General features: G+C 43.5%; 1 protein-coding gene across 9 annotated transcripts in view; it reads left to right on the plus strand.

Annotated features, from left to right (window-relative positions):
• Window positions 1-24524, plus strand: part of Ppfibp1 (PPFIA binding protein 1) — a 138297-nt gene that overhangs the window by 110447 nt on the left and 3326 nt on the right. For 4 of the 9 annotated variants that reach the window (XM_052175295.1, XM_052175296.1, XM_052175294.1 and 1 more), the window contains 16 exons: window positions 985-1060; window positions 5023-5177; window positions 7008-7123; window positions 7858-7914; window positions 9500-9563; window positions 9931-9960; window positions 13071-13242; window positions 13698-13730; window positions 15810-15957; window positions 16230-16358; window positions 17859-18009; window positions 18705-18816; window positions 18925-19013; window positions 22186-22308; window positions 22837-22962; window positions 23914-24102. In XM_052175295.1, the coding sequence (XP_052031255.1) occupies window positions 985-1060; window positions 5023-5177; window positions 7008-7123; window positions 7858-7914; window positions 9500-9563; window positions 9931-9960; window positions 13071-13242; window positions 13698-13730; window positions 15810-15957; window positions 16230-16358; window positions 17859-18009; window positions 18705-18816; window positions 18925-19013; window positions 22186-22308; window positions 22837-22962; window positions 23914-24102 (1770 nt within the window). The remainder of the gene's footprint in view (window positions 1-984; window positions 1061-5022; window positions 5178-7007; window positions 7124-7857; window positions 7915-9499; window positions 9564-9930; window positions 9961-13070; window positions 13243-13697; window positions 13731-15809; window positions 15958-16229; window positions 16359-17858; window positions 18010-18704; window positions 18817-18924; window positions 19014-22185; window positions 22309-22836; window positions 22963-23913; window positions 24103-24524) is intronic. The other 5 variants (XM_052175299.1, XM_052175302.1, XM_052175301.1 and 2 more) reach the window with 3 other exon arrangements.

The raw sequence follows: 24524 nt of genomic DNA on the forward strand, positions 1-24524 counted from the left end.
TCTTTCCCTTTCTGAATTTAGGAAGTAGTTAGACCATCAGACTTTCTTATATTCAGATGAGAAGAGAAATAGTACATTCTGGAAATTCTAGAGTAACATGACCTCTGAAGGGGTCAACTTCACAGAGGTACTCACAGCCACAGAGAAAAGATATCAGCACTACCATGAAATTTACTTTCTTATATTCCTGACTTCCTTTACATCTGGAAATGTGTTGCCTTTCCTGAATGGTGAAATAACAGAGAACAGACACAGGCCAGGCCTGTGGATCATTCTTGGTCCACGCCTTTGTCTTCAGTGCACTGGCCTAATGCCTGTGTCACTAGGGCTCTTTGCCATGGTCAATTTTCCTCACCCATATTTGGCTTTCATCCCGCTTGAAGCATGGGGCGGTGTCTTTCTCACAACCAACCTGACCTGATCCTGGCTGCCTAACAACCGTTGGGTTCGGCTTATAACATCAGGACTACTTTCTCCTGTGCCCCTTAGAGAATAGAACAGAGGGACATGTCCTAGAAAAGACTAATTCCAAGGAGTACAAAACTGCAGAATGCCAAGAGATAGTTGTTCTTTCCATCACAACCTTCTCTACCCACTCCCTGAGCTCTAGGTTACAGTTGCCACACCTGGCTTCTGTGTGGAGGATGCCGGGACATGAACTCTAGAATTTTATCCACTGGCATCAAACACAAGTCATAGGCTTGACGCCCTGCTCTTTCACCACTGAGCTATCTCACTGGCCCTGATATTTTTCTTTTTTGTTAAATGCTATTATATCAGTTTTGTTTTTAAAGATGACAAGTAAAAGAATATATAACATCCATCACAGGTTCTGGTTCTGTCTCTGAAACACACAGGAAAAATACAGACATTGCCACTTTTGCTGAAGTTCAGAAATACTTTTTGGATAATGTACACAGTTCACAGGTGCTTCCCTTGACTGTTTTAAAATTCAGTAGTAGTGACAGTTTACTCAATTCACAGGAGCGGAAAATAGAAGACCTCCGGCAGTGCCTGAACAAGTACAGGAAGATGCAGGACCCAGCAGCTCTGGCCCAAGGTAATAATGTAGACTGTTCTCTGGAAGCCTTCCTACTTCAGTCCATTTTAACCAGTCATGAATTTATGTATTTAGACTCAATGTCTTATAGAGTTCATATGCATTATTCCATATCACGTGGCTCATTTGTTTATTGACAGTAGTGCCAGGCAACTGTCCTATCAGGATGCACTCAGCCCATGGGTATATTGTAGTTCTGTGCGTCATTGAGAGTAGCTCCCAGAAAAGCATTCTAGAGCAGGAACTACAGCACGTGTCAAGAGCCTGGGGTGTTTTAGAAGGGAAGGCAGTGTGTTTGGAAAGTTCTGATCCTGTGGGTGGGTGTGGCGTGTTGATGTGAGAGGAATCTCAGTAGGGCTGGGCTGGGCACCTGCTAGTAAACAAGTGTGTGTGGGGGACGTGGGGGGGTTCCAGTGAGGCTTTGCTTTGTTTCTTTGGTTCTAAGGCAGTGGTTCTCACCTCTCCTCTTGCTGTGATCCTTTAGTGCAGCTCCTCATGCTGTGGTGACCCATTTCTTAACTCATTTTGCTACTGTTATGAATTGTAATGTAAACCTCTGATATGGAGGCCATCTTATATGCCACTCCTGTTTTCGGTCTGTGGACACCAGAACAAGAACCACTGTCCTCGGAATCGAGCCTAGGGCCTTACACATGCTAGGCAAATGTCTTACCACTGAGCCGTGCCCCAGCTGGGGCAAAGGGCCGGGTAACAAGTTTGCAGTGTAACTTTTGCCAGGGCGAGTTGCGAGGGACAGCGGTATCTAGAGCAGGGGAGCAAATCAAGACTCCTGCATGTATTGCTGCTGTGGAGCCCCAGTGGATCTGGATCACCTGATAGATGAAGGCTGTGATATGCTGTTAGATGAGGGGCACGGAGCAAAGGAAAAGAAATCAATAAAGGTTGACAGTTAGGGCTAAAGCTCCAGGTAGGTGATGCTGGCCAAGGACTGTGGGTTCCTCTTGGAACACATGATGTTCTTCTGCCTTCCCTGCAGATGACCTTTCTCAAACAGACTGAGAGTCATTTGAAACACACAGAATGTTAGAGCTTGTTGACTGTGAACGTGCTGGTCACCCAAAAGATGATAAGCACCAAAAGCATGTCTTTTGAGAGATGTTTTTGTTAGGGTTTCTTTGTTGTGATGAAATACCATGACTGAAAGCAGCTTGGGAAAGAAAAGCCTTTATTTCAGCTCACAATTCAGTATCACAGTCCATTACAGAGGAAAGTCAGGGCAGGAACTCAACAGGGTAGGAACCTGGAGGCAGGAGCCTCTATGTCCAGGAGCAGAGGAAATGGAGGGTGCTGCTTCCTGATTTGCTCTCCATGGCCTGCTCAGCCTGCTTTCTTAAACACCCTCAGGACCACCAGCCCAGGGCTGCTACCACACACACAATGGTCTAGGTCCTTCCACATCAGTCACTAACCAAGAAAAGGTCCCATAAGCTTGCCCATAGCCAAATCTAGTGAAGTTATTTCCTCAGGTGATATTTTCTCTTCCCAATGATTCTAGCCACTGTCAAGTTGGCATAAACACTAGCTAGCAAAGAGATAATTGTGGAATAGTCAAGAATTTGAAATTTTTGTTTAAATTAACTAATTTTTTATTGCTTGGGATCTGCCTTGTACATACTAGTCAAGTGCTCTGCCACTGAGCCATTCTCTCAGAAATTTTAATTCTCATGGATTCATGAATCAAAAGAAAAAACTCTGCTTTGGGCCAGGAGCTTAGAAACAAACAAACAAACAAACAAATAATTCTCTTTTTTTTTCATAAGAGCCAGTCCTATGAGGGACCCCAAGGATAGCTTGTGAGCCATTTCACTGGCCCTTCCAGGAGACAGGGTTTCTCACTGATGCTGGAGTTCACTGACTAGGTTGGCCTGTTTAAAGCTATAGATCACCATGCCAGGAGTGTAAAGATTTATTTTATCTGTGTGTATGTGTGTGGTTATATGCATGCCATATTTGTACAAGTGCCCAAGGAGGCCAGAAGAGGGTGTCGGGTCCCTGGAGGTGTAAGCTGCCTAGTTTAGGGCCAGAAACCAAATCCAGGCTTTCTCCCTCAGTGTGTGGTCTCAGTCTTGGGCCACCTCAGCCTGTGCCCTGCTTTTGATAAGGCCCTGTGCTTGCATTCAGACTTGCCTGAACCTCTCCAGCCTCCATGTAGTGGTTTCAAATCAGATATAACAGGATAGGTTTTCACACGTCACAAACACTGCACTCTGCTAGAGTGACAAGCTATATAAAAAGTGGTTTTCCATAGGATTTAGATTTACTTACTTACTCCACAAGACTCTTAGGAACACTTAAGATCTTGTAAAGCTAGGATAAAATTCTAGTAAAACCTCAATTTAAAAGTTATGGTTAGAGGCTGGAGAGATGCTCAGTGGTTAAGAGCATTTGCTGCTCTTGCAGAGGACTGGAGTTTGGCTCTCAGCACCCAGTCTGGCAGCCCACGACCATCTGTAACTCCAGTTCCAGTGGATCCAACCCCTGCCTCCAGCCTCTGTGGACACATGCATACATACATACACACTAATAAAAAATAAAAGAAATCTTTAGAAACCTGATTCTCTGCTCTCACCTTCCTAGTGCAAAGTTTAAAGTTAGACATCACCAAACAGGGCTAAACTAAGACTTATGAAGCCTAAAAAATTTAAAACAAAATTACAGTGGGCTCTTGAAGTAAACTTCTAAGCAGTTTAGAAGCCAAGTCAAGGTGACCTTGAATTTGATGTGAGTCTGGGCTGTGTTGTAGGAAGACCGTTGTGGGGGGCAAACAAACAAAACAGCCTTGCTAAGCTCCTTAGGTTAGTATATAGTTTGCCAATTGGCATTATTTAGAGATTAGAGTTTTTAAAAATAATTCTTTCCATTTTTAAGAAAATGACTGTCTAGCATTGTGTTCTACAGGTAACCCTTTACATCTGGACTATGTTCAAACTTTTTCAAGCTTAGTGCTTTTTTGGATATTTGGTTTCTTTCTTTCTTTTTTCTTTTTTTGTCAAGACTTTCCTGCTTTAAAATGCCACCAAAGGCCGGGCGGTGGTGGCGCACGCCTGTAATCCCAGCACTCTGGGAGGCAGAGGCAGGCGGATTTTTGAGTTCAAGGCCAGCCTGGTCTACAGAGTGAGTTCCAGGACAGCCAAGGCTACACAGAGAAACCCTGTCTCAAAAAAAAAAAATGCCACCAAAGGATAGTTTGGAAGGATCAGCTGTCATTTTTTTTATCCTGTTTTTCATTTTGTGTATTTTCCACAGCACAGCAGTGATAAGAAGTACCATGTCTAAATGGTGACTCTGTTGTTACCCGGAGTTAGATAATCACACTGGGATAGACAGGTATATAGATGGGTAGATACATAGATAAGTAAGTAGGTAGGTAAGTAGTGTATATTGGTAAGTAGGTAGATAGATGATTGGTAAGTAAGGTGATAGACAGACAACTTTTTTGGGGTAGGGTCTCATATAGCCCAGGCTGGCTTTAAACTTGCTACGTAGCTGAGGATGATCTTGAACTCCTGATTCTCTGCTCTCACCTTCCTAGTACTAAGATTAAAGTTAGACATCACCAAACAGGGCTAAACTAAGACTTATGAAGCCTAAAAGATTTAAAACAAAATTACAGTGGGCTCTTGAAATAAATTTATGTTTTAGACATCGTTTGTGTTAGTACTGTTTGAAATCTGACTCCATCTGTTAATACCACTGGTGAGCGCTTAGTGTGGCTTCAGTCCTGGAGCTTAGTGGCTTGCAGTTTAAGATGCTGTATCCTAGCTTCTGTGGTGCTAATTTACATGTGACAGGAAGAAGCAACTCATGTGTTTGTTTATACTCTGACTGGCACTATAGCTCAGTGCTACAGTGTATGTTCAAGAAAAAGAAAGAAAGAAATGTGCAGTTCCCATTCTTCCTCCCAGAGTGCACTGCATGATCATCTGCTTCCTCTTTTTCAGGCCAGGATGGTGAGTGTGAGGGTCTGTTCCACTCCAGCTCTATCTCCACCCTGTTGGATGCACAGGGATTTAGTGATCTGGAGAGAAGTACTTCTTCTACGCCAGGAATGGGGTCTCCCAGCAGGGACCCCCTCCACACAAGTGCTCCAGAAGAGGTATGCGTGGGATTCTGAATGTATTTATGTACACTGCTGCATGCAGTTCCCAAAGAGGTCAGAAGAGGGCACCAGATCCCCTGGAACTGGAGTTAAGAGACACTGTCTACCATGCTGGGAATTGGAACCTCATCCCTAGGAAGTGCTCTTAACTGTTGAGCTGTGTCTGCAGACCTTGTGAATTCAAGCTTAATGATGTTTAGTTTGCCATAAATGATCGTTCCAAACTGAATAAAAATGGCATGAAAAAAAATAGATAGAATTCGACCTTAGTTTTGAGGAAAACCAGGAAGAAAAATTAAACTGAAACATTACAGTTTGACAAAGAAATCCAGAAAACAGGTCTATGTGTTAGTGTATTTTTCCTACGATTAGGAGTCTAGGGAAACAGTTGAACTTCAAGAGACATGAAAAATTCAAACTAAAACCAAACCGGGATGTATAGAAAGAGCCCTATTTTATACTGATATGACCTGATGGTTTTGAGCTTTTGCGGTGCTATTAAACTGCTTCTTCCTGAAGCCGAGCTTTGCAGGCAAAGCACACCCAACTCTATCTTACCTCCTCTGGGTTTGGATTCTAGGAGCTCAGAGGCAGCTCTGACTCTGTCAGAGTTAGGAAAGGGGATCATGGATTTGAGAGGGGGTGGTGAGCACAGGAAGGTACACTGGTTGGCGATTGGTAGAAAAGGGAAGGGAAAATATCCTGAGTATGACTGCAGGCTTGTGGAGGGCGTGGCTGAGGTGAACCCTTGCTGAGTAGTTGGTGTAGGTTTGGGTTCATGCCTGTCTTTACTGAAGAGGAGTGAGCTGCCAGGCCAGTGCAGGAGTGCTGGGACACCTGTAATCTCATAGGAGGCTGAGCTCATGGCCAGCCTGGACGACATAGGAGATCCTGATCAGAAAGGGAGTTAAAAAAGAGGTCATGAATTTGGGAGGGAGAGGAAGACGGAGAATGGGGCGGGGGGGGGGGGGGGCGGGGGGTAGAGCGTGCAGTTAGCAAAGGAGGATACATGGGGACAGGAAAGTGAATGAAGGGGAAAATATAATTAAATTTTAATTGAAAATTATTAATAAAAATCAGAGAGTGGGGAGAGAAACTGTGGCTGGGAACATAGCTCAGTGGTGAAACACTGGGATATTTGGTAGGTCAGCACTACAAATAATCAAACGAGGAGTCCAGTGATCAGCTGACTTGGACTTCACACCAATGTTTCCTTTGTGAGTTCTTGGTGCCGATCCTGCTCTGTTCTCTAGTTCTTGTACATTACCAGAAAACCCCACTGTTAAAATAAAACCAAAAACCAAAAACAAAAAAACCAAAACCTTGAGACTCCAGCCCTAGGCCCCAGAGGTATTTGAGAAAATGGTATCCATGTTCATTGTTTCCTCAGAGTCCGTTCTCACTGATTGTAATGCATTGTTCACCAGTTAGGATAGCTGACCGTAGTCAGCCTGTTCACACATAAAAGAGCAATGAACCAACGTGATGTGTGCTGCGGGTTAGACTTGTAGTAGAAACACAGCCGAAAACGGTGCTTTGTTTACAGTGTATGTTGACACTGGGGTCAGGGCTTTGGCGCTGGCTCTCAGCGGGTGCTACTTTCTTATTCAGGATATTTGCTCTCTTAGAACCAAATTTAATCCCCTTTCTCCACAGTGTTTCCTCTCACTAACACCTTATCTCGATGTTTGTATTCTGAAATGACTTATAAGTATAAGGCTAGAGTTCTAAGCACTGATGCGTTTTGCATAGACCAATTCTGTTATGTTTTGTCACTCTGTGGCTTGCGTTTTGACTGATTTTCTTCTCACTTGTAACTTGTTGCAGTTTCACACCAGCGTTTTGCAAGCTTCCATCCCTTCACTATTGGCGCCATCTATGGATGTAGAAACTTGCGAAAAACCCAAGTTGCCTACTAAGCCTGAGACTTCATTTGAAGAGGGGTATGCCATTTATGGGCCAACATTGTGATATAGATGTTCAGAGAGATAGAGCAACCACAGATAAGGACAGTTTTCATCGTCTGTTTTGTAATAATGAAATAACGGGGCAACAGTGAGCCTGGGAAGTGAGGGGATGAGGTTAGAGCGTGGGTTTTGCTTTCTAGGCCATAGATACCTGACAGGGGGTGAAAGCAGAGTAGTCACTGAGGCTGTCTGAAGAGTGTCTGTGAAGTCAACAACCAGGAACACGGTCGTCTCTCCATAGGCAAATCGATGCTGTGCCAGAAAATTCTCAGATGAATTGCCTAACCTTGAAATAGACTTAAGAAAATGTTTAAACTTAGAAATAGCTTTCTTCTTTTTTAATATTTCTGTTCACCTAGACCATGTATAGACTGGCCCCCATGACAGCTTGACTTGTGATTTGTTTTTTAACTTTACAATGTTTCACTTCTGCATGGTTTTTGGCAGGTATGAGGCAGTCAGCACACCCTCTGAAGTAGACTCTGTGGGAGAGATTTTTTGCCCAGCTATAGGCGAGTGGGGTGCTGTTAATATGAACAAGAAAGGACAGAATAAGCTGGGTTTGGTAGATTGAACAGAAGTCACTTTCATTAACAGTGGTTTGAGCTTCCTATGGGGCTCTTTGGGACTTCACCATTGCAAAGCCAGGAGTGTTTGTGTAGATTTCAATTCATGATGTTAACAAATGGCTTTTTAAAAATATATTTTAGTGATGGAAGAGCAGTTCTGGGCGCTGCCGCTGAAGTTTCTCTGAGTGATGGTGTTTCGTAAGTTGTATCTCCTTGAGCATGAAGTGTGATCAAGGCTTCAGAACCTGGGGATCTGTTGTGTTCATGTAACCATTACACAGTGACCAACTGGGTCACAAGTACAAGACTGTGTATGTCATGATAGGCAGGGCTGGAGTCTGATGTCACAGAAGCTCCCTTCTCTGCCATCTCGTGCCTGACACTTGCAGATCTTTAGCCTCGTCACCAGTTCTCATTGGGAGTTCAGCACCTTTAATTCATTTTGTGCTGGTTTGTTATGTTTTATTCCAACAGGAAAGGATCCCAGAGAACTCAAAGCTGGCAGGGCTGCTCTCTGCACTTACAGTTTAATAAACTGGCCTAATGTGAATATTTACCCAAATCAGAGTCTGGATTAGATTAGGAAAGCCCCAAACAACCAGGAAAGCCTATTTTCAGAGCAGAGCTCACATGAGATGTTTCTGTTTCTCTCTTATCTTTTATGGTTTTGGCAGTCAGTATGACTGACAACTTATGTAAGCGAGAGAGATACCTCTAAAGGTTTGTTGTCTAGCTTTTTTGGAGCAGACACATTCCTTCTAAAGTCCCTTTCTCTATTGTGCCTTCTTTTTTAATCCTGCATTGCTGGGGACCAAGCCTCAGGCAACTCACATACCAAGTACCCTGGCACTGAGGTACACCCCCACTGCCTCAGGTTTTGAAAATGGCCCCATGTTTGTGCATTGAGTTTTTGAGTCAGACCTTCTCCAGCTGTGTATAACTGAACACTAATTATGTGAGAGAGAAAGTTTCTGTGACGTACAGGCTCCTCCTGCTTTCCTAGACTAGCAAATGAATTACCCTGGGTAATGACATTTTTCCCTCCTTCTACTTCCCTTTCCTCTTCTCCCTCCTCCTCCTTCCCTCCCTCCCTTCCTCCCTTCCCCTCTCTCTTCCTCTCTCCCTCTCTCCCTTCTCCTTCTCCCTCTACCTCCTCCGTCTCCCTTTCTCTCCCCCTCTTCTTCCCTCTTTATTTTCGTCCTTCCCGCCTTTCTTTTTCATTTTTGGAAACAGGCTTTGTCCTGATAGCTCAGGCTGATCTCAAACATTCTGCAATTCTTCTGCCTCTTATGTACTGAAATTACAGGTGTGCCCACAAAACCCGGCTTATTATGCTTTGATCAGAACTATTGACTGAATTGCTTTGCCAGACTCAAAAAAGTTATTTCTCTTTGAAAGAAGAGTAAATTTTCATTCTTTATGTAGAAGGGTTAGATCTGGGCAGTGCACTGGCTTCTACGGAGTTCCTAGTGTGAATGTGTAGGCACCACGAGTCCATGGAAAACACTGATATTGCCAGCGCAGCCTTAAGTGTTTTTCCAGCTACTGTGACATGTGTGGGACAGTTTGTGTTACTGGCACGGCAGTTAACCACCCTGCTTTTAAAGAACTAAATGCTGCAATTTACTTAAGCACATAAGTGTTTGCCTGGATCCAGATTGTCTTTTATTACCAAGATTCAACCCCCAGACAATTTTTAGTTTCCTTCTAAGATGATCCGCTTAGATGCAGGCACCAGAGTCAACTTACTATTAATTCTAATTATCATTATTTCTGTTTTTAGAACTTCAAGTATGCAGAAATCCAGCAGTCTTGGGAATCTGAAGAAAGAGGCATCGGATAGCACGGTGGGTTCTCTGACTGTTTCTGCTTCTGTTCCTCCTTCTGCTTTTTATTCCCCTTTTCCATGTTGCTAGAAGAAAATACTGAAGGATGGATCTTCATTTTCATCCCATTTTACACACAGGAAAAATTAATTTTAGGAAGAGCTTATAGTTCCTCTGATGGGAGATTTCTAGCTACCATGGTGCAATTAGTGGCAGATACTAAGAATGAATACCAAAGATTGAAAATATGTGAATGAAAGGTTGGGACTAATAAGACACTGTAGGAAATAGCACAAGAAGATTTCGTGTTTTAGAAGTGATAGAAATGACGACTGAACATATAAAGGATTTATAGCAGCCTTCCTTAAATGTCATTGTTTTTGAACAGGAAAAGGAGTCTATCCAGAAGCCTTCAGAGGTAATTTTTATATCTGAATTGAAGTATAAAATCGTTTAAATTTTATGACATGTAAGTTGAGTGACTATCCCGACTGCAGGGGACATGCTATCAAAGCCCCTACGGCCCCATGCTGGTGCAGAAAGCCAGCCAGGAAGGTCACATGCTTGTGATTGTGTTCAGTGTCATGTGCAGCATGTCCGTGTGCACGGAGTGCCCACTCTGGCAGAAGAAGGAAAAGTGAGGCGCTGTGGCCTCATGGAGGAGGCAGTACTTCGGAACCGATGTGTTGTTATGATTCAGACAAGTGCTCAATGCCACCGAATTACTTTTAAAAAGTTAATCTTAAGAAATGGGGCATGACTCAGTGGTTAAGAGCACTGGCTGCTTCTTCAGGGGCCCTAAGTTCAATTCCCGATACCCACGCGACAGTGCATAACTTGTAACTGTAGTCCTGTGGGGATCAATGCCCCTTTTTCTGCTATTGCAGGTACAAACATGCAGATGAAACCCTCATATATGCAAATGACACATAAATTTTTTTAAGTTGATTTTGAGATAGGCACATACTTTTAAGCCCAGCACTTGGGAGGCAGAGGCAAGCAGATCCCTGTGAATTTGGGGCTAGCCTGGTCTACATAGTGGGACCCTATCTGAACAAAAGTTAATTTTGAGATCTGAACTCAGCACCCAGCTCACAAACACATGGAACTCCAGCTCCAAGGGACCCAACACCTGTCTGTCTGTCTATCTATCTGTCTGTCTGTCTATCTGAAACACACCTGCACACACAAACATAACTATCTACTTAGCCCTCTACATATATTTGGTTCTCTGGATTTTGCAAATGTCCTTTCTTTCCCAGATCATCAGTGATGAAAACAAGGAACTAGAAATAACATGGATCACCACTCTCAAAGACTCAGGCTAGCAGCTGAAGACCAGCTGCCCATTTATACAGTTATATATAACACGGCTCTGCCCATTCATATACAGGCTGCCTAAAGTAATCTTCGTACAACAGTGACAACATTGAGTAACTGTTATGGAGACTTTATGATTCAAATATCAGGAACATTCCTGCTTTGCCAGTCTCTGTCATAAAGGAATGGTATGCAGCTTTGAAAAGAAGTAGACTTAGACATCTTTCAGATGAATTTCAAAAATTATTCAAAGGACAGAAATGTGACCATGAAATACCAGAACCTGTCAAAGTATAAATGTGTTATTTAGCAACATCTGTAGGTGGTAAAACTATAAGGAAAAATGTGGGCGGGAGACCTGCTTAAAAATGGAAGATCCCTCAAACTCAATTATTCGTAGGGGCTGGAGAGATGGTTCTGTGCTAGAATGCTTACTCTGAAAGCATGAGGACCAGATTTCAAACCCCAGCAGCCACATAAGAAGCTGGGCATGACAGCATATGCCTGTCATCCCAGTGCTGAGAGGACAGAAGGATCCCTAGGCCTGGCCAGCCAGTCTCCTCAGTCAGTGAGCCCCAGGTTCAGTGAGAGGCTGTGCCTCAAAAATATAGCAAAGAGAGAAAACTCCCAACCTCTGACCTCCACACACACACATGAACATACATGCCTGATGTATATACATTATTCTTTACATATGGGCATATAAAGCCCACATATGGAACAAGCATAGTCTATTATGCTATGGTCTCAGAACCAGGTCCTAGATCCCCACCACCACCACCATCAAGGTGTAAGGATCAGGTAGACAGGGAAGGGCTTGTCACAGACTTTTCTGCTCAGCCCTTCCCTGTTCGTTTCTTCCTCATGTACTGTCTCCTTCCCAGGCAGCCTTCATGTGTGGTATGTAGTCCACAACTCAACATAAAGCAAACATCTTGGTTAAAAAAAAAAGGAAAAGTTAATTTGGGGCAGTTGAGGGGGCTCACAGGTGAGAGCATTTGCTGCCAAGCCTGTTAGCCTAGGTTCTGTTCCCAGGGTATCCATGATAGAAGAGGAGACTAGTTCGCACAAGTTGTCCTCTGACCTCTACACACGTGTTGTGGCACATGTACTCCTACACATGCACATAGGCATACATGCATATAACTAAATAACCCAATACTTTTTAGAAGTTCACCTGTTATTATTAACCTGTGATGTTAGACTCATGTGATTTGAACATCTTCTTTACTGTAGCTGCCTTCACCAAGCCCTGCAAAAACCCCTTAGATTGCCTGTTGTTTGTTCCATACGTCCTTGTTTATAGGAGCAAGCATGGTGTTCTGAACAAATTGTCAGCATGTACTCTAGGTCTTCCCATGGGTTCTGATCATGAACTGTATAAGGACTGCAGTGGGTAGAAGGCCGGTTCTAGTCTTGACTATCAGTGAGACAACTGTCTCTCAGGTCCCTTTAACTCCACATCAACAAATGAAGGGCTTGTCCGTGTTAAGATGTATATACTGTCTGTGTTGTGTGTGTAGACTTTCAGTTCCTGTGGGCAGCAGACAATGGACAGTCAGTCAGTCAGTTATCCCTTTGACCATCTCACCAACTCTGTAAAAGGACAGCAGAAAGCAGGTGTTAAGAATGAAACACAGCCAGAAACATCTCTTACCGACACTGAAGCAATGAAACAATTTTGAATGCATAATGGCCGACTCAGAGTCAGAAAGTGCAGACAGACAGACAGTTCCTGATTGTACCTTCCTCTTGTTCTCTGAGGAGAATGTGTAAAATAACCAGGAGGATCTCCTCATTTGTCTTGAAGCTTGCTCACTGCCTGCTTTGCAGTCTTATCTTAGGCTTCTATTGCTGTAGTGGGGATTTAAGGATGTAAACTCGTTTATAGCTCTGCATCATAATTGCTAAAAAAAATAAGACATCTGCCATCCTGGGTATGGAGTATCTCCGTGACGTGTCTTAAACAGATGAGGCAGATAAAAAAAATGTACTAAATATACTTTAAGGCTGTGTTAGACATTTAAAGTAACAAATGTACTGAGTGAGGATGGAGGTGGGTGTGGCCATTGTGGTGTTATTTCTTGGGGTGTTTTAATTGGTGTTGGGCTCAGTATATTCCTTCAGTGGTTGGTCCAGTGATTTGAGCCCAGTCTGTCCTAAGGACAGTGCACCCTAACACCCAGTTACCTCCTTATCACCCCTAAGGATAAAGCTCCGACTGACAGCCGCACATTCGGGACCCTGCCTCCCAAGGTCCCAGGACATGAAGCCTCTGTGGATGACAACCCCTTCGGCACTCGCAAAGCCAGGTCCTCCTTTGGCCGGGGCTTTTTTAAGATCAAAAGCGGCAAGAGGACAGCAAGTGCACCAAACCTCGGTATGTAGAGAGGGCACCCAGGCCCTGACCTTCCGGAAGGCAGCGAGCCTTGATCTTACCCATCCCTTGTTCCTCTGTGAATGTTTCTCATTCTCAGAAACGAGGGCAAATGGATGCCTGGGGGAAGTTAGCAAAGACGCGTCAGTGAACTTAATTTTCAGTGTGGAGATAAGTCAGCTCTTACCCCACTCTGTCCAGGGATATGAACAGCAGTGTGAAAACGACCCAACCCCGAGATGTTCTGAGACTTGCTTCAGACAGTCTCCCCTCTGTGCTGTGGGATGAATGAATCCCCAAGAATGATCCTGTGCAGTTTGCATAGTCTCAGAGCAGTGCATGTGTTCCTCCTGTGGGCATTTGCCATGGACGGAGGATTCTGATCTGTTTCATTTTGTCACCCCTGTGTTCTCTCCATTGGGCTGCGTGTGTTGTGTGCATTGTTGGGATACCTGAAGACCGTAAACGAAGTGCCAGTGCACCCACCTTAGGTACCGTACCCTGCATGCCAGCCTTCTCCAGAACTGCATTCCAAACATCTAACCCCCACTCCTGGCCTCTGCGATCTCTACCAAGCAAGCTGGCTGCAGTCAGAAAATGTAGTCTGTTCTAGAATCTTTGGCAGAAACAGACTCTACAGAACCTTTGCTTCTGAGCCTACATGCTATTTTAAGCAGTACTGTTGACACCTTGTAAGCAGTTCTGAGGAAATGCCCAGCAGCCTGCAGGACACAGGGCCGGAATGGGCTGGGTTCCTACATCCCAGCTCCCCTCACTGTGACTGAACCATCATCCACCAGCTCTCATTCCTCCGTGTGACCATTTTCCTGGCCTCCCTCTAAAGTGTCTGTTGCCAGGCAAGAGCGGACTTACTGCTCTTATGGGAACATTCAGGACATTTTATTACTTTGAGATTGGGGATATTTTGTGATGATAGAGGTAACTTCACGTGCTATATTTGAGAGTTTTCCATCAGAGTGCTTTTAAGAAAAGTTCGTTGTCTCCCCATGGGGAATAGCATGGAGAAAGCCCTCAAAAAATAAAAGTATGATGCTTTTTTAAAGTTGGGCTAGGAACATTTTTAGAGCAGCCATACCCACTGTGGCTGTGGAGTGAGAGTGGATCCATCCCCCTGGGATTCTCTGAGGCTCTGTCCTCTTCTATAGATAACCAGTCATTGATGCACATGTCCTAGCGAAGTGACATCAGTCTCTTTGGAGCCTGGAGTGCCTACTGTGAGGGCTGGCTGCAAAAATTACTCTTCTAGTTGGACAACTATTTCCAGCTCCTCCTGCGTCTTTCTAGGGCAGTATTTGATGCTTGTAGGCCAGTGCTGCTTATCGTAACCTGTAATCACAGCTCTGCTTCATAGAAAACTCAACTTCTGCAACTTCTGCAAATCCTTCTGGGTCTCTTCCCATGATACATATATATATATATATTTTTGAACAAGTGTAATTTTCCTTTATAAAATGTAAAATTTCACACTTTGGAAAACACTAGCCCTGTCTTTGGTTGTGACTGTTCTCTAGGGATGGACGGTTGAAAGAACTTACATCGTGCATATGTGGAAGTCTGCAGTGGCAGGTGTAGATACTGTTCTTTCCATGCCAAATCAAAAATGACTGGTTTTATATCTAAAGAAAATCTCACACATACCTGACCACTGTTCTCCCAGTGTCTAATACATAATAGGCTGAGTTGGCCTCCCCTCCCCTTGAGTTAGGATCTCAACTACAACCTGGTCTGGCCTTGAGCTTGAAATCTTTTTGCCTTGACCTTTTGAGTGCTGGGATTATGAGTGTGTACCACAATGCCTGGTGACTCATTTTTTGAAAAGAATTGCTAGTCCTCTGTAACTGTGTGATCTAAATGGCAAAGGAAAAGGAGAATTAAGAAGAAAATTATATAGAATTTTAATTTGGTCTCAAATAAAATGTGAGAGAATATGTTCAGGGAAACTGGGTGGTTTAATATGTCCCACTTGGCACATTAAATTGGGACTCTGCACAGACTTAAGGTATGGGACTCAAGAGTGAAGTGAGGCTCAGCAGTTCTGATAACATCTGCCTATAGAAATAAAGCCATCTCTCAGGGCTGAACTTAGAGCAAGCGAGCTTGCTGAGGACCTGAAGAGGGACCTAAGCAGTCTTGGTGTGCACTGTGGGAATGACAGAAACTAGGGGGCTACAGCAAAGAAGAGACCATGAGGCCACAGATCTAGGAGCAGGTCATGGCAGCAGGTGTGAGAGGAAGGAAAGAGTCTCACTTTGTAGCCCAAGCTCATCTCAGAATCAGCCCTCCTGTGCTGGCCTCCAGGAGGAAGGTTTGCAGGTGCGCTCCACCACACACAGCTCTGTCACACACTTAACCTCCAAGGCCAATTTTAAGTTAATTTACTTTATGCGGGAGAGTAAGCTTAGGGGACACATACTTACATATTTATAATTAAGGGGATTTTTCTGGAAATCACTGATTTACAGACCCAAAGGAGAATTCTTAAGTTGCTAAAAACAAGAAGGTTTATATATTTTTTGTATTCACTGGTCTTTATTCTATCCTTGGGACAGCTGAGACAGAAAAAGAGACGGCTGAGCACCTAGATTTGGCTGGCACATCTCGGTCCAAAGGTTCCCAGGGAACCAGTCCATTCCCAATGTCTCCACCATCTCCAGATTCCAGAAAGAAATCCAGAGGCATCATGAGACTCTTTGGGAAGTAAGTGGAAGGAAGGGCAGGTGGAATACTGACTCGTGTGCTGTTCAGGTACAGGGGACAACAGGAAGTTTGGCTGGGCGTGGGCACCAAGTCCCCAGGCTTTTTGGAAAGAAGACTGATATGGGATGCATATACTCACTGGGCCTTGGTTAATACTTAAATTCAAATATCTGGGCTAGTGGCATACAAAAACAAACAAAAACCTTATGATTAAGCACCAAGGCAGCAGCCGCCTCGGGTCTAATGCATGGCCATGTGCGTTGTGTCCTCAGACTTAGAAGAAGTCAGTCAACTACATTCAACCCAGATGACATGTCTGAGCCTGAATTCAAAAGAGGAGGGACGAGGGCAACTGCAGGACCCAGGCTTGGTTGGTCTCGAGATTTAGGACAGTCCAACAGGTAAGTACCCTGTGATGTCACTGTTGCTGAAGTCCCGGCTTACTGCTCTGCCTGGGAAAGTGATTTTGCTTGTCAGTGGTTGATGACAGCTGTGTGAGCATGTGAGGTGTCAGGATGGTTCTTGGGCTTAATGTTTATATAGGTATAATTATGTGGAGAGTCTCGGAAGGCATAGTCTTGTAAGGGTGGGGCAGCCTCTAGTGGTCAAGAGATGGTTCTAAGGGCTGGACTTGTGGGTTAGCAGCAGTGACCTTGTGTAGCAAACATGGGGTCCTGGTACCAACTCCAGCACTGAGAAGTAGAAGGGGGGGAAGGTAAAACTTACATTCTAGAGTCAGACTTCTTGCTCTCTAGCCTTGTGTCCACCAGTCAGGTGACCTTGAGCTGTGGCTTCCATGCTCTGTTTCACTTTCCTCTCGCCACAGTGGGACCTAGCACTAATCCCTAAAGGTGATTGTGAGGATTGAGTTGATATCTGTCAAATAATTGTCTAATAACAACTGGTCAGTAGGCATTACCAATTTGATAGAGCCTTTGAAAGTGTGAAAGACACACTGGGTCAGAATTGCTGAGCTTATGCAGACCATACATTGTCCCACCAAATTAATAAAAGCCTTGTCATACTAGTTGGGGGGAAAGCTATGTGTTTTACTCACCAGGACTACAAGAACTTCCTTTGTGCTTCATTAAAACATAGAATGGGTTTGGAGCTAACCATACTGACCTCCTGAGCATAGAAGGGCAGGGTTGGCAAACACACAGAGCAATGTGTTGATGCAGAATAGTCTTTTAACCTGTTAAAGAATAATCAGCTGGAAACGCAGACTCCCACACAGGCGGGGCTCTGGACATCAAGAAGTTCCCTTTGGCTTTCAGATAACAGATGTTCTTCTCACTTGCCATATGTCTTCTTAAGTACAATAAAGAACTCCCTTGTGCTATTAAAAAAAGGTTTTGTCAGACACACACACAATGTAAATTAGTAAGTTTTTAAAAAATGTAGCCATGTCACTTTGAATTTTTTTCAAGCAGCAAAGCTGAGTAAGTAAAAGAAAATAGAAGCTTCACTTGGAGTGTTCCTTTCTGATAACAGGAGGAGCATATTATCTCCTCAGTGATTCTCTGCTAGAGAGAAACCATAATTGTGCTGAAATGAGTTCATAGTGCAGTTGAATTTCTTTCAGCCATGCAGTATTTTCAGTTTGGGAGTCAGCTCTTCAGTTGACAGGTTTTTGAATGTGTAGAACATAACTTACGTAGCTCATCTTTGTGTTTTTCTGTAGCGTGTGTTCTCAGTAGCTCCTATTGGTCTTTTTGCAATGTCTTTTGAATTGAAAACAGGGATTTTAGAAAGTAACTTTCCAATCTCCAACTGAAAAGTAGGTTTTTCTTGGGTAAACATTTGTTGCCAGGGAATTTCCATATCGATTGTATGCTCAGTTGCTCAGCACTGACTATAAGCTGGAATACTATCTTAGGGCTGTGTCTCATTTCCCACAGTGACCTGGATATGCCATTTGCCAAATGGACCAAGGACCAGGTGTGCAGCTGGCTGGCAGAGCAAGGCTTGGGGTCCTACCTGAGTTCTGGGAAGCATTGGATTATATCTGGCCAGACGCTTTTGCAGGCATCTCAGCAAGATCTAGAGAAGGTAACTGTTCTGTTCTGCCTGTGCATAGTAAGAAGGGGATGTGTGTGTATGGCTGGAAATGTAGCTCAGGGGCAGTACACTTGTCTGACATGTGTAAGACCCAAGGTTCCATCCCCAGCAACACCTACCCCGGACCAGGGTATTGATGTAGAATCCTTTATTATCCTGAAATAGAACAGTATGAGTGGAACCTGTAATGAAAAGCATTAGCTTATATAAGTCTATTGTGCTATATAATGAATAGACTTCATAAAATGAATACAGCTTATATGTGTCAGTCATCTTGTAAACATACATTGACTTATCTTTTCAATGTAATATATACAATTTAACTTCACAAAAGAATACTTTGTATATTTTATGTTGTAATTATCAAACATTACACACAAAATAGAAGTCAAATCCCCATTATGCATTCAACAGTTTCTTTCTTACAAATAAAATGAATCTCTAGGCACTGTCCAACATTCCACTGAGCCCATTGTGGTAGACTTGGGCCTTTTCTTCAGCAATGCTGTATCGGCCTGAGGTTCATACTATAATTCAATATAGATTGGGTTATTAGCCTGAGGTAGCGTTCTAACTTAATAGAGGGCTGGTCTTGAGGGGAGGCTTCGTTGTGGGGGATTCTGCATCTTTAGTTGGTGGATCCAGCCCCGATGGATAGAATTCTAAGGTTCTGTTTACTGTTTCAGGAGCTTGGCATCAAACACTCTCTGCATCGCAAGAAGCTCCAGCTGGCCCTGCAGGCCCTGGGATCTGAAGAAGAAACCAACTATGGGAAGCTGGACTTCAACTGGGTCACTAGTAAGAAGGCTTTATGCTTGAAGAAGAATAAACATTGTCACATTTTCTCCCTGACCATAGAAATAGGCATTTTGTAGCTTGGTAATCACACCCGCTTTTCTCATTTAGGATGGCTGGATGATATTGGCCTCCCTCAGTACAAGACCCAGTTTGATGAAGGGCGGGTGGATGGCCGAATGCTGCACTACATGACTGTGGTTAGTAGCTCTCTGTTGGGGCATTTCTTGTGAAGTGATGTTGTAGAATTCAGCAGTTGGTACAGCTCTGAGATAATTAGAAACTTAAGCCAGGAAAGACTATATTCAGCCTAAGCTATCTAGACGACTGAGACAGTCAACGAGTGAGTTCTAAAGTATGCATTGTGGATGTTTGCATTTTATGGTATGTGAATTCTGTCATGGAGCTGCTACAAGATGGAAAGGGTTGAGCCCTGGTCATTTCTGCATCACATATTCCAGAGTTACACAGCTCCACTTTGCCCTGGTATGCACAAGGTCCAGCCTCCTCCCTTGCCTTCCTTCCCATGACTGTTCTCTGAAATCCTCTTCACATGGGTCCCGAGGGCAGGGGCTGTGGGGGTAAAGGAGGTGGGGACTTGACTTGCACTGCTCCCTTCTCTCCTGGATGTTCCTGTGCTTCCAGCCAGTGACCAGGAAGACCATTACTTATGTACAACAGCAGGGGAGATGGGTGCCAGGGAGCCTCGTTCTAGATTCTGTAGTACGATTAATGTTTTATATAAGATACTTTTATTTAAAGAGAATGTTGTAAGGTAGGGAGCCCCATAGGTATTTTCTTTGGTAAGTAAGCAGAAAGTGTTTAACCTGCTAATTCCATAAAAAAAATTTTTTTTCATTGTGAAAGGAATTTGGAGCTGAGTTTATGGAATTTGTATTATCATTGAGCCAAAGTGCTTGCACGCTTGGCAGGGACATCATGCAACCTTGTGTGGATGACCATAATGAGCTTGGCGTGTTTTATAGCCACTGTCTTTTTTAAGAACCACGTTGATGGATTCTCAGTGACCCTTTAATATCATTACATCTCCATTCTTAAGACTAGGAAACAAGGAGCTGAGCAGTTGGGGAATGTAACCAGGTTTCCATGGTATAGAGAATTTGAGCCTAGGCTGGTTCCAGGTCCTTCTTTTCATAGCTCACTATTCCACCTGGGACAAATGCAATGGCATTTGACCTGCCTCTGTCCATGTCCCTGGGATGGTGGCTCAGATGTCCCCAGGGAATGTGAGCAACCTCAACTCAAAAACCACTGGAAGCACACATAAGACCTTCATGCCTGAAAGACATTGAATGACCCTGGAAAGTGTGACCTGTGAGTCCTAAGCAGAAAGTCCCTGTTAGGATGTGGGTCCCTGGATTGACTCCAGGAATAGAAAAAGGATCTTAGTAGGAAACTGGCAAAAACCAGGAAGTAAAAAACCAGTTTGGGAGCCAGTGAGATGGCTGAACAGATAAAAGTACTTGCTCTGCTAGCCTGACAGTATGAGTTAGATTCCTGTGACCCATGCTAAGGTGGGAGGTGAGGACTGAGTCTACAACGTTGTCCTCTGACCTCTGTGTGTGTGTGGGGGGGGGTGTTGGGAGCAAGAATGGTGTACATGTGAGCTTGATATGTGTGTGTACATGAGAGAGAGAAGAGCTTGATGTGTGTGAGAGAGAGCTTTGTACATGTGTGTGAACTTGGTATATGGGGAGAGAGAGAGAAGCTTTCCTCCTTTCCTCCATACAGGCCATACACATAAACTAATGAAAACAATAAGCCTTAAAACTGGTAAAAGCTGAATAAAGTCTATACTAATTTTATTTGTTTTATTTGTGTTAGTTTCTTAATTTTGATGTGTGCCATAGTTTCATAAGATATGAATATTAGGAGAAACTATGAGTTACACACAGAATTCTACACTGTCTATAAACCTTTGTTTGTAAGTATAAAATTATTTTAAAATAAACCATGTGTTTATTTGCTTTTTTTTTTTTTTTTTTAAATAGGATCTCACTGTGTAGCTCTGGCTGGTCTGGAACTCTCTATATAGACCAGGCTAGCCTCGAACTCACAGAGATCTGCTTGCTTCTGCCTCCCAAGTGCTGGGACTAAAGGCATGCACCACCAGAGTGCCCATACTTAAAAAGGCTTTCAAATGAAAGTAATCCTTGTAAAAAAAATCTTTCAAGTATATTTTCAGAAGTAATTAACATTTTATTTATATTAGAAACATTATACATTTAGATGTTTCTTAATCTGATAGACTTTAATTAAACGAGAGTAGCCTATACTGAAGTGTTTGGAATGAGGATCTCAGTTTTAGATTAAAATGTAAAGTGCTTTTTCTAACATATTATAAGACACTGATTTTAATAAATTAATCCTACAAAAAATTAGGAAATAATATTTGCTTGGTAGCTTCAAGAATAAACTATTATTTTTTAACTCTTAAAAATATTTTTATACTAAGTTAATTTCTTTTATTTTTTTTTTCCTAAGAAATGTATTATCAGTAACTGTGTGCTATGCACCTACTGCTTATTTTCTGGGTGTGTCTATAAGATGTATCTTGGCACTGCCCTGAAATCACTTACTACTGAGATAATTTGTTTAGGTGTGTTGGGCATGGTTGAAATTGTTCCCATGGCCTCAGACTGCCCAAAGTGTTTCCTTGAAGAAATTTATTGGTGATGTGTTGAAACAAAAGTCTTCATTTCTTTTCTCTTTTACTATTACCCAAAACCCTTATACTGAGGGACATAGGTTTTTTTTCAACATTGGTCGCCAAGTCTGCTAGGTGAAGAAATAAACCTGATCAGGGAACCTTGCAGGCCAGGAAGGCTGATCCAGGGGTGTGTGGAGAGGAAGGGGGAGCAGTTTGTCTGCTGACCTGCTGTGCATTGCAATGTCTGCTGTGCATGCAGATCAAGTTCTGAGGACTAAGGAGGAAACAAGAATTCCTCAAGGCTCAGCCCCACAGCACCCAGTCTCAGCTTTCCCGGCTGAGGCAGGAGTATTTTGAGCTGGGGCTTGCCTGAGAGCAAAGAGACACTGACTCCCTGCTCCTGAAGAAAAGGCAGACTATCTTTTTTAGTGACCAGTGAGTGCTTCTCAGAGCCCTGGGATGATACTATCCTATCAGAACACCTGGATGAGTGATAAAGATTTGGCAGATTTGGGGGCATAATATGATTTTGAGGCTCTAGAGAGGGGTTTGTTGAGAACAGTAAAGGAGTTCTGCTACTAACTGAAGACTGAAATCACAAGCAGTGATTTCCACTTTGATGCCAGAGTTCTGAGATTCTCCAGGGAGCCTCCGCCCCCTGCTGTGGGCTAGCACAGTGAGCTCCTCTGTCTCCTCTGCAGGATGACCTTCTGTCCCTGAAGGTTGTGAGCGTGCTGCACCATCTCAGTATCAAACGGGCCATCCAGGTGCTGAGGATCAATAACTTTGAGCCGAACTGTCTTCGGAGGCGGCCGTCTGACGAGGTAGCATCTCAGATCAGAGGTTTGCACGTGTGGACTTGGCAGTCCAAGTGTGGAAAACTTAGAGCCTTCTTCTCCTGGAACCTGCAGAAAGAGCTGGTTTCCTCAGAGCTCAGATCCAGACTCAGTGACTTCTGTGTTTTCCTGTGTCCCTCCATTTGGATATACCATAAAGGTTCCACCATGTCATTAGTTGTCATTAGAAGCCAAGAGTTGTTTTCTGCTTACTCTTGCTTCCTCCTGTTCATGGACTATACGTTTTCCTGCCACCTCTCCATGGAATAAAATGTCACTGTAAATATTTCCTTTACCTTTTCTTACTGCTGCATAAGAAAGCTTGAATCTGTGGTATATGTTCTTTCAAAGAGCAATCAAATTAGCAAATGCTTGTTTGGCCTTTTCTTTGAATACTTTATGGGACACCAGATAGTATTCTCCATGGGCCAGACCGGTTAGACTGAATGTGCAGGCTTAGTATTGAGGGTCCTGTCATCAACATCTAAAACATAGAATATGTGTTTTTTTCCACAGAACAGCATCACTCCATCTGAGGTTCAGCAGTGGACCAATCATCGTGTGATGGAGTGGCTACGCTCTGTGGACTTGGCAGAGTATGCCCCCAATCTCAGAGGCAGTGGTGTCCATGGAGGACTCATGGTAAAGCTCTTTCAGTTTGAAATCGACTGCTTGCTTGGTTGGTTTCCATTAGTCTAAAGGGTGAGCAGTCTTGCTCTGAAATCTACATTGCTTTAAAATCTGTGAACTTTTGTTTCCACATCACAAGTAAAAAATTGTACCCCCAGCCATGGTAGAATGGCTCTATGTGCTAGTAGAATTGCATCAAGTCACCATGAGGCTACTATGTGCCTGTGAAACATAAGTGAATCTGCTAGAACTTAGATTCTACCCCCAAAATGAAAAATCAGTTTATGCTGGTATGCCAAAATCCGAATATTGGTTCCAAGCATTGCAGCAAAGGACACTCACTGTATATCAGTTTGTTTGCAGTAATCCGGAGGTGACCCCAGCCCTCCCAAGGTGCTCCCCTGGATTTCACTTGCAGAGCATTTTTAGTGTCTTTCTCTAAATTAGGCTTACACCCGTTTCTTTTTATTGCCCCTCACCACTGAGTACCACCCAGCCATCTGTCATGTGATCCTGGCCTTAAACTCCTGCATCTGTGCACACTGTATTTCTGCACCCCAGTGTTCCATGACCAGTTGCTTTCAGAGGCAGCATTCCAAATTCATTAAAAAACAAAGTTCAGGCTGGAGAGACAGCCAGAGCATGGCTGCTCTTGAGGACTTGGGTTTAGTTCTCAGCACCCACATGGTGGCAATGACTATCTTTAACTCCTGTTCCAGGGCATCTGAGACCTTCTTCTGGCCTCCATGGACACTACTGTACACACTCGGTACACATACACACATGTAGGCAAACACTTTTACACATAAAAAAAATTAATCTTAAAAAAATAAAGTCCATGCCGTGGGCTGTTGAGAGCTGTTGGGGATTATCCAAATGAGCGATTTTTGCAGTGTGAAGTACCCCCATTTCAACTATGTATGAGCTATGATACTTTTTACCACTCCCAATTTTTTCTTACAGGTTCTTGAGCCTCGTTTTAATGTAGAAACTATGGCTCAGTTATTGAACATTCCGCCAAATAAAACCTTGCTGCGCAGACATTTGGCTACCCACTTCAACCTTCTGATTGGCGCTGAGGCCCAGCACCAGAAGCGAGATGCCATGGAGTTACCAGATTATGTATTGCTGACGGCTACCGCCAAAGTGAAGGTTGGTTCAGGATACTGGCATTTAGTCATTGCACGATGTTTCCATTTTCTAAGATGTACTCAGTTTTATCAATGAGTTTAAAATACCTGTATGTACACATACATTTTAAGACTAATTAAGTGACTGCATGTTTGAAAGTTTCTGCTGAAGTCATTTATGTTTTTAGAGTTGAACAAGATGCGGTCAGCTTCTGTTGTCTGTGTGTTGCCAATGCTGAGGACTCTGACGTGGGTCCAGTCTTCCGTAGCAATGGTTTGCTTTTCCTGTTGGTAAACATATATAAGAGGAGGAGTTAGGGTAGAAATAACTGAGAAGAGAATGCATGCCTGGGCTTGATCCCAGTGCTGCTGACAAGCAAATGGACAACAGGAAGACTTCTTGCACACACTCAGCTCCTGTGGTTTATAAGTCAGAAAAATCTT

The sequence above is a fragment of the Apodemus sylvaticus genome, chromosome 2, assembly GCF_947179515.1.
Source record: "Apodemus sylvaticus chromosome 2, mApoSyl1.1, whole genome shotgun sequence".
NCBI classification, from domain to species: Eukaryota; Metazoa; Chordata; class Mammalia; order Rodentia; family Muridae; genus Apodemus; species Apodemus sylvaticus.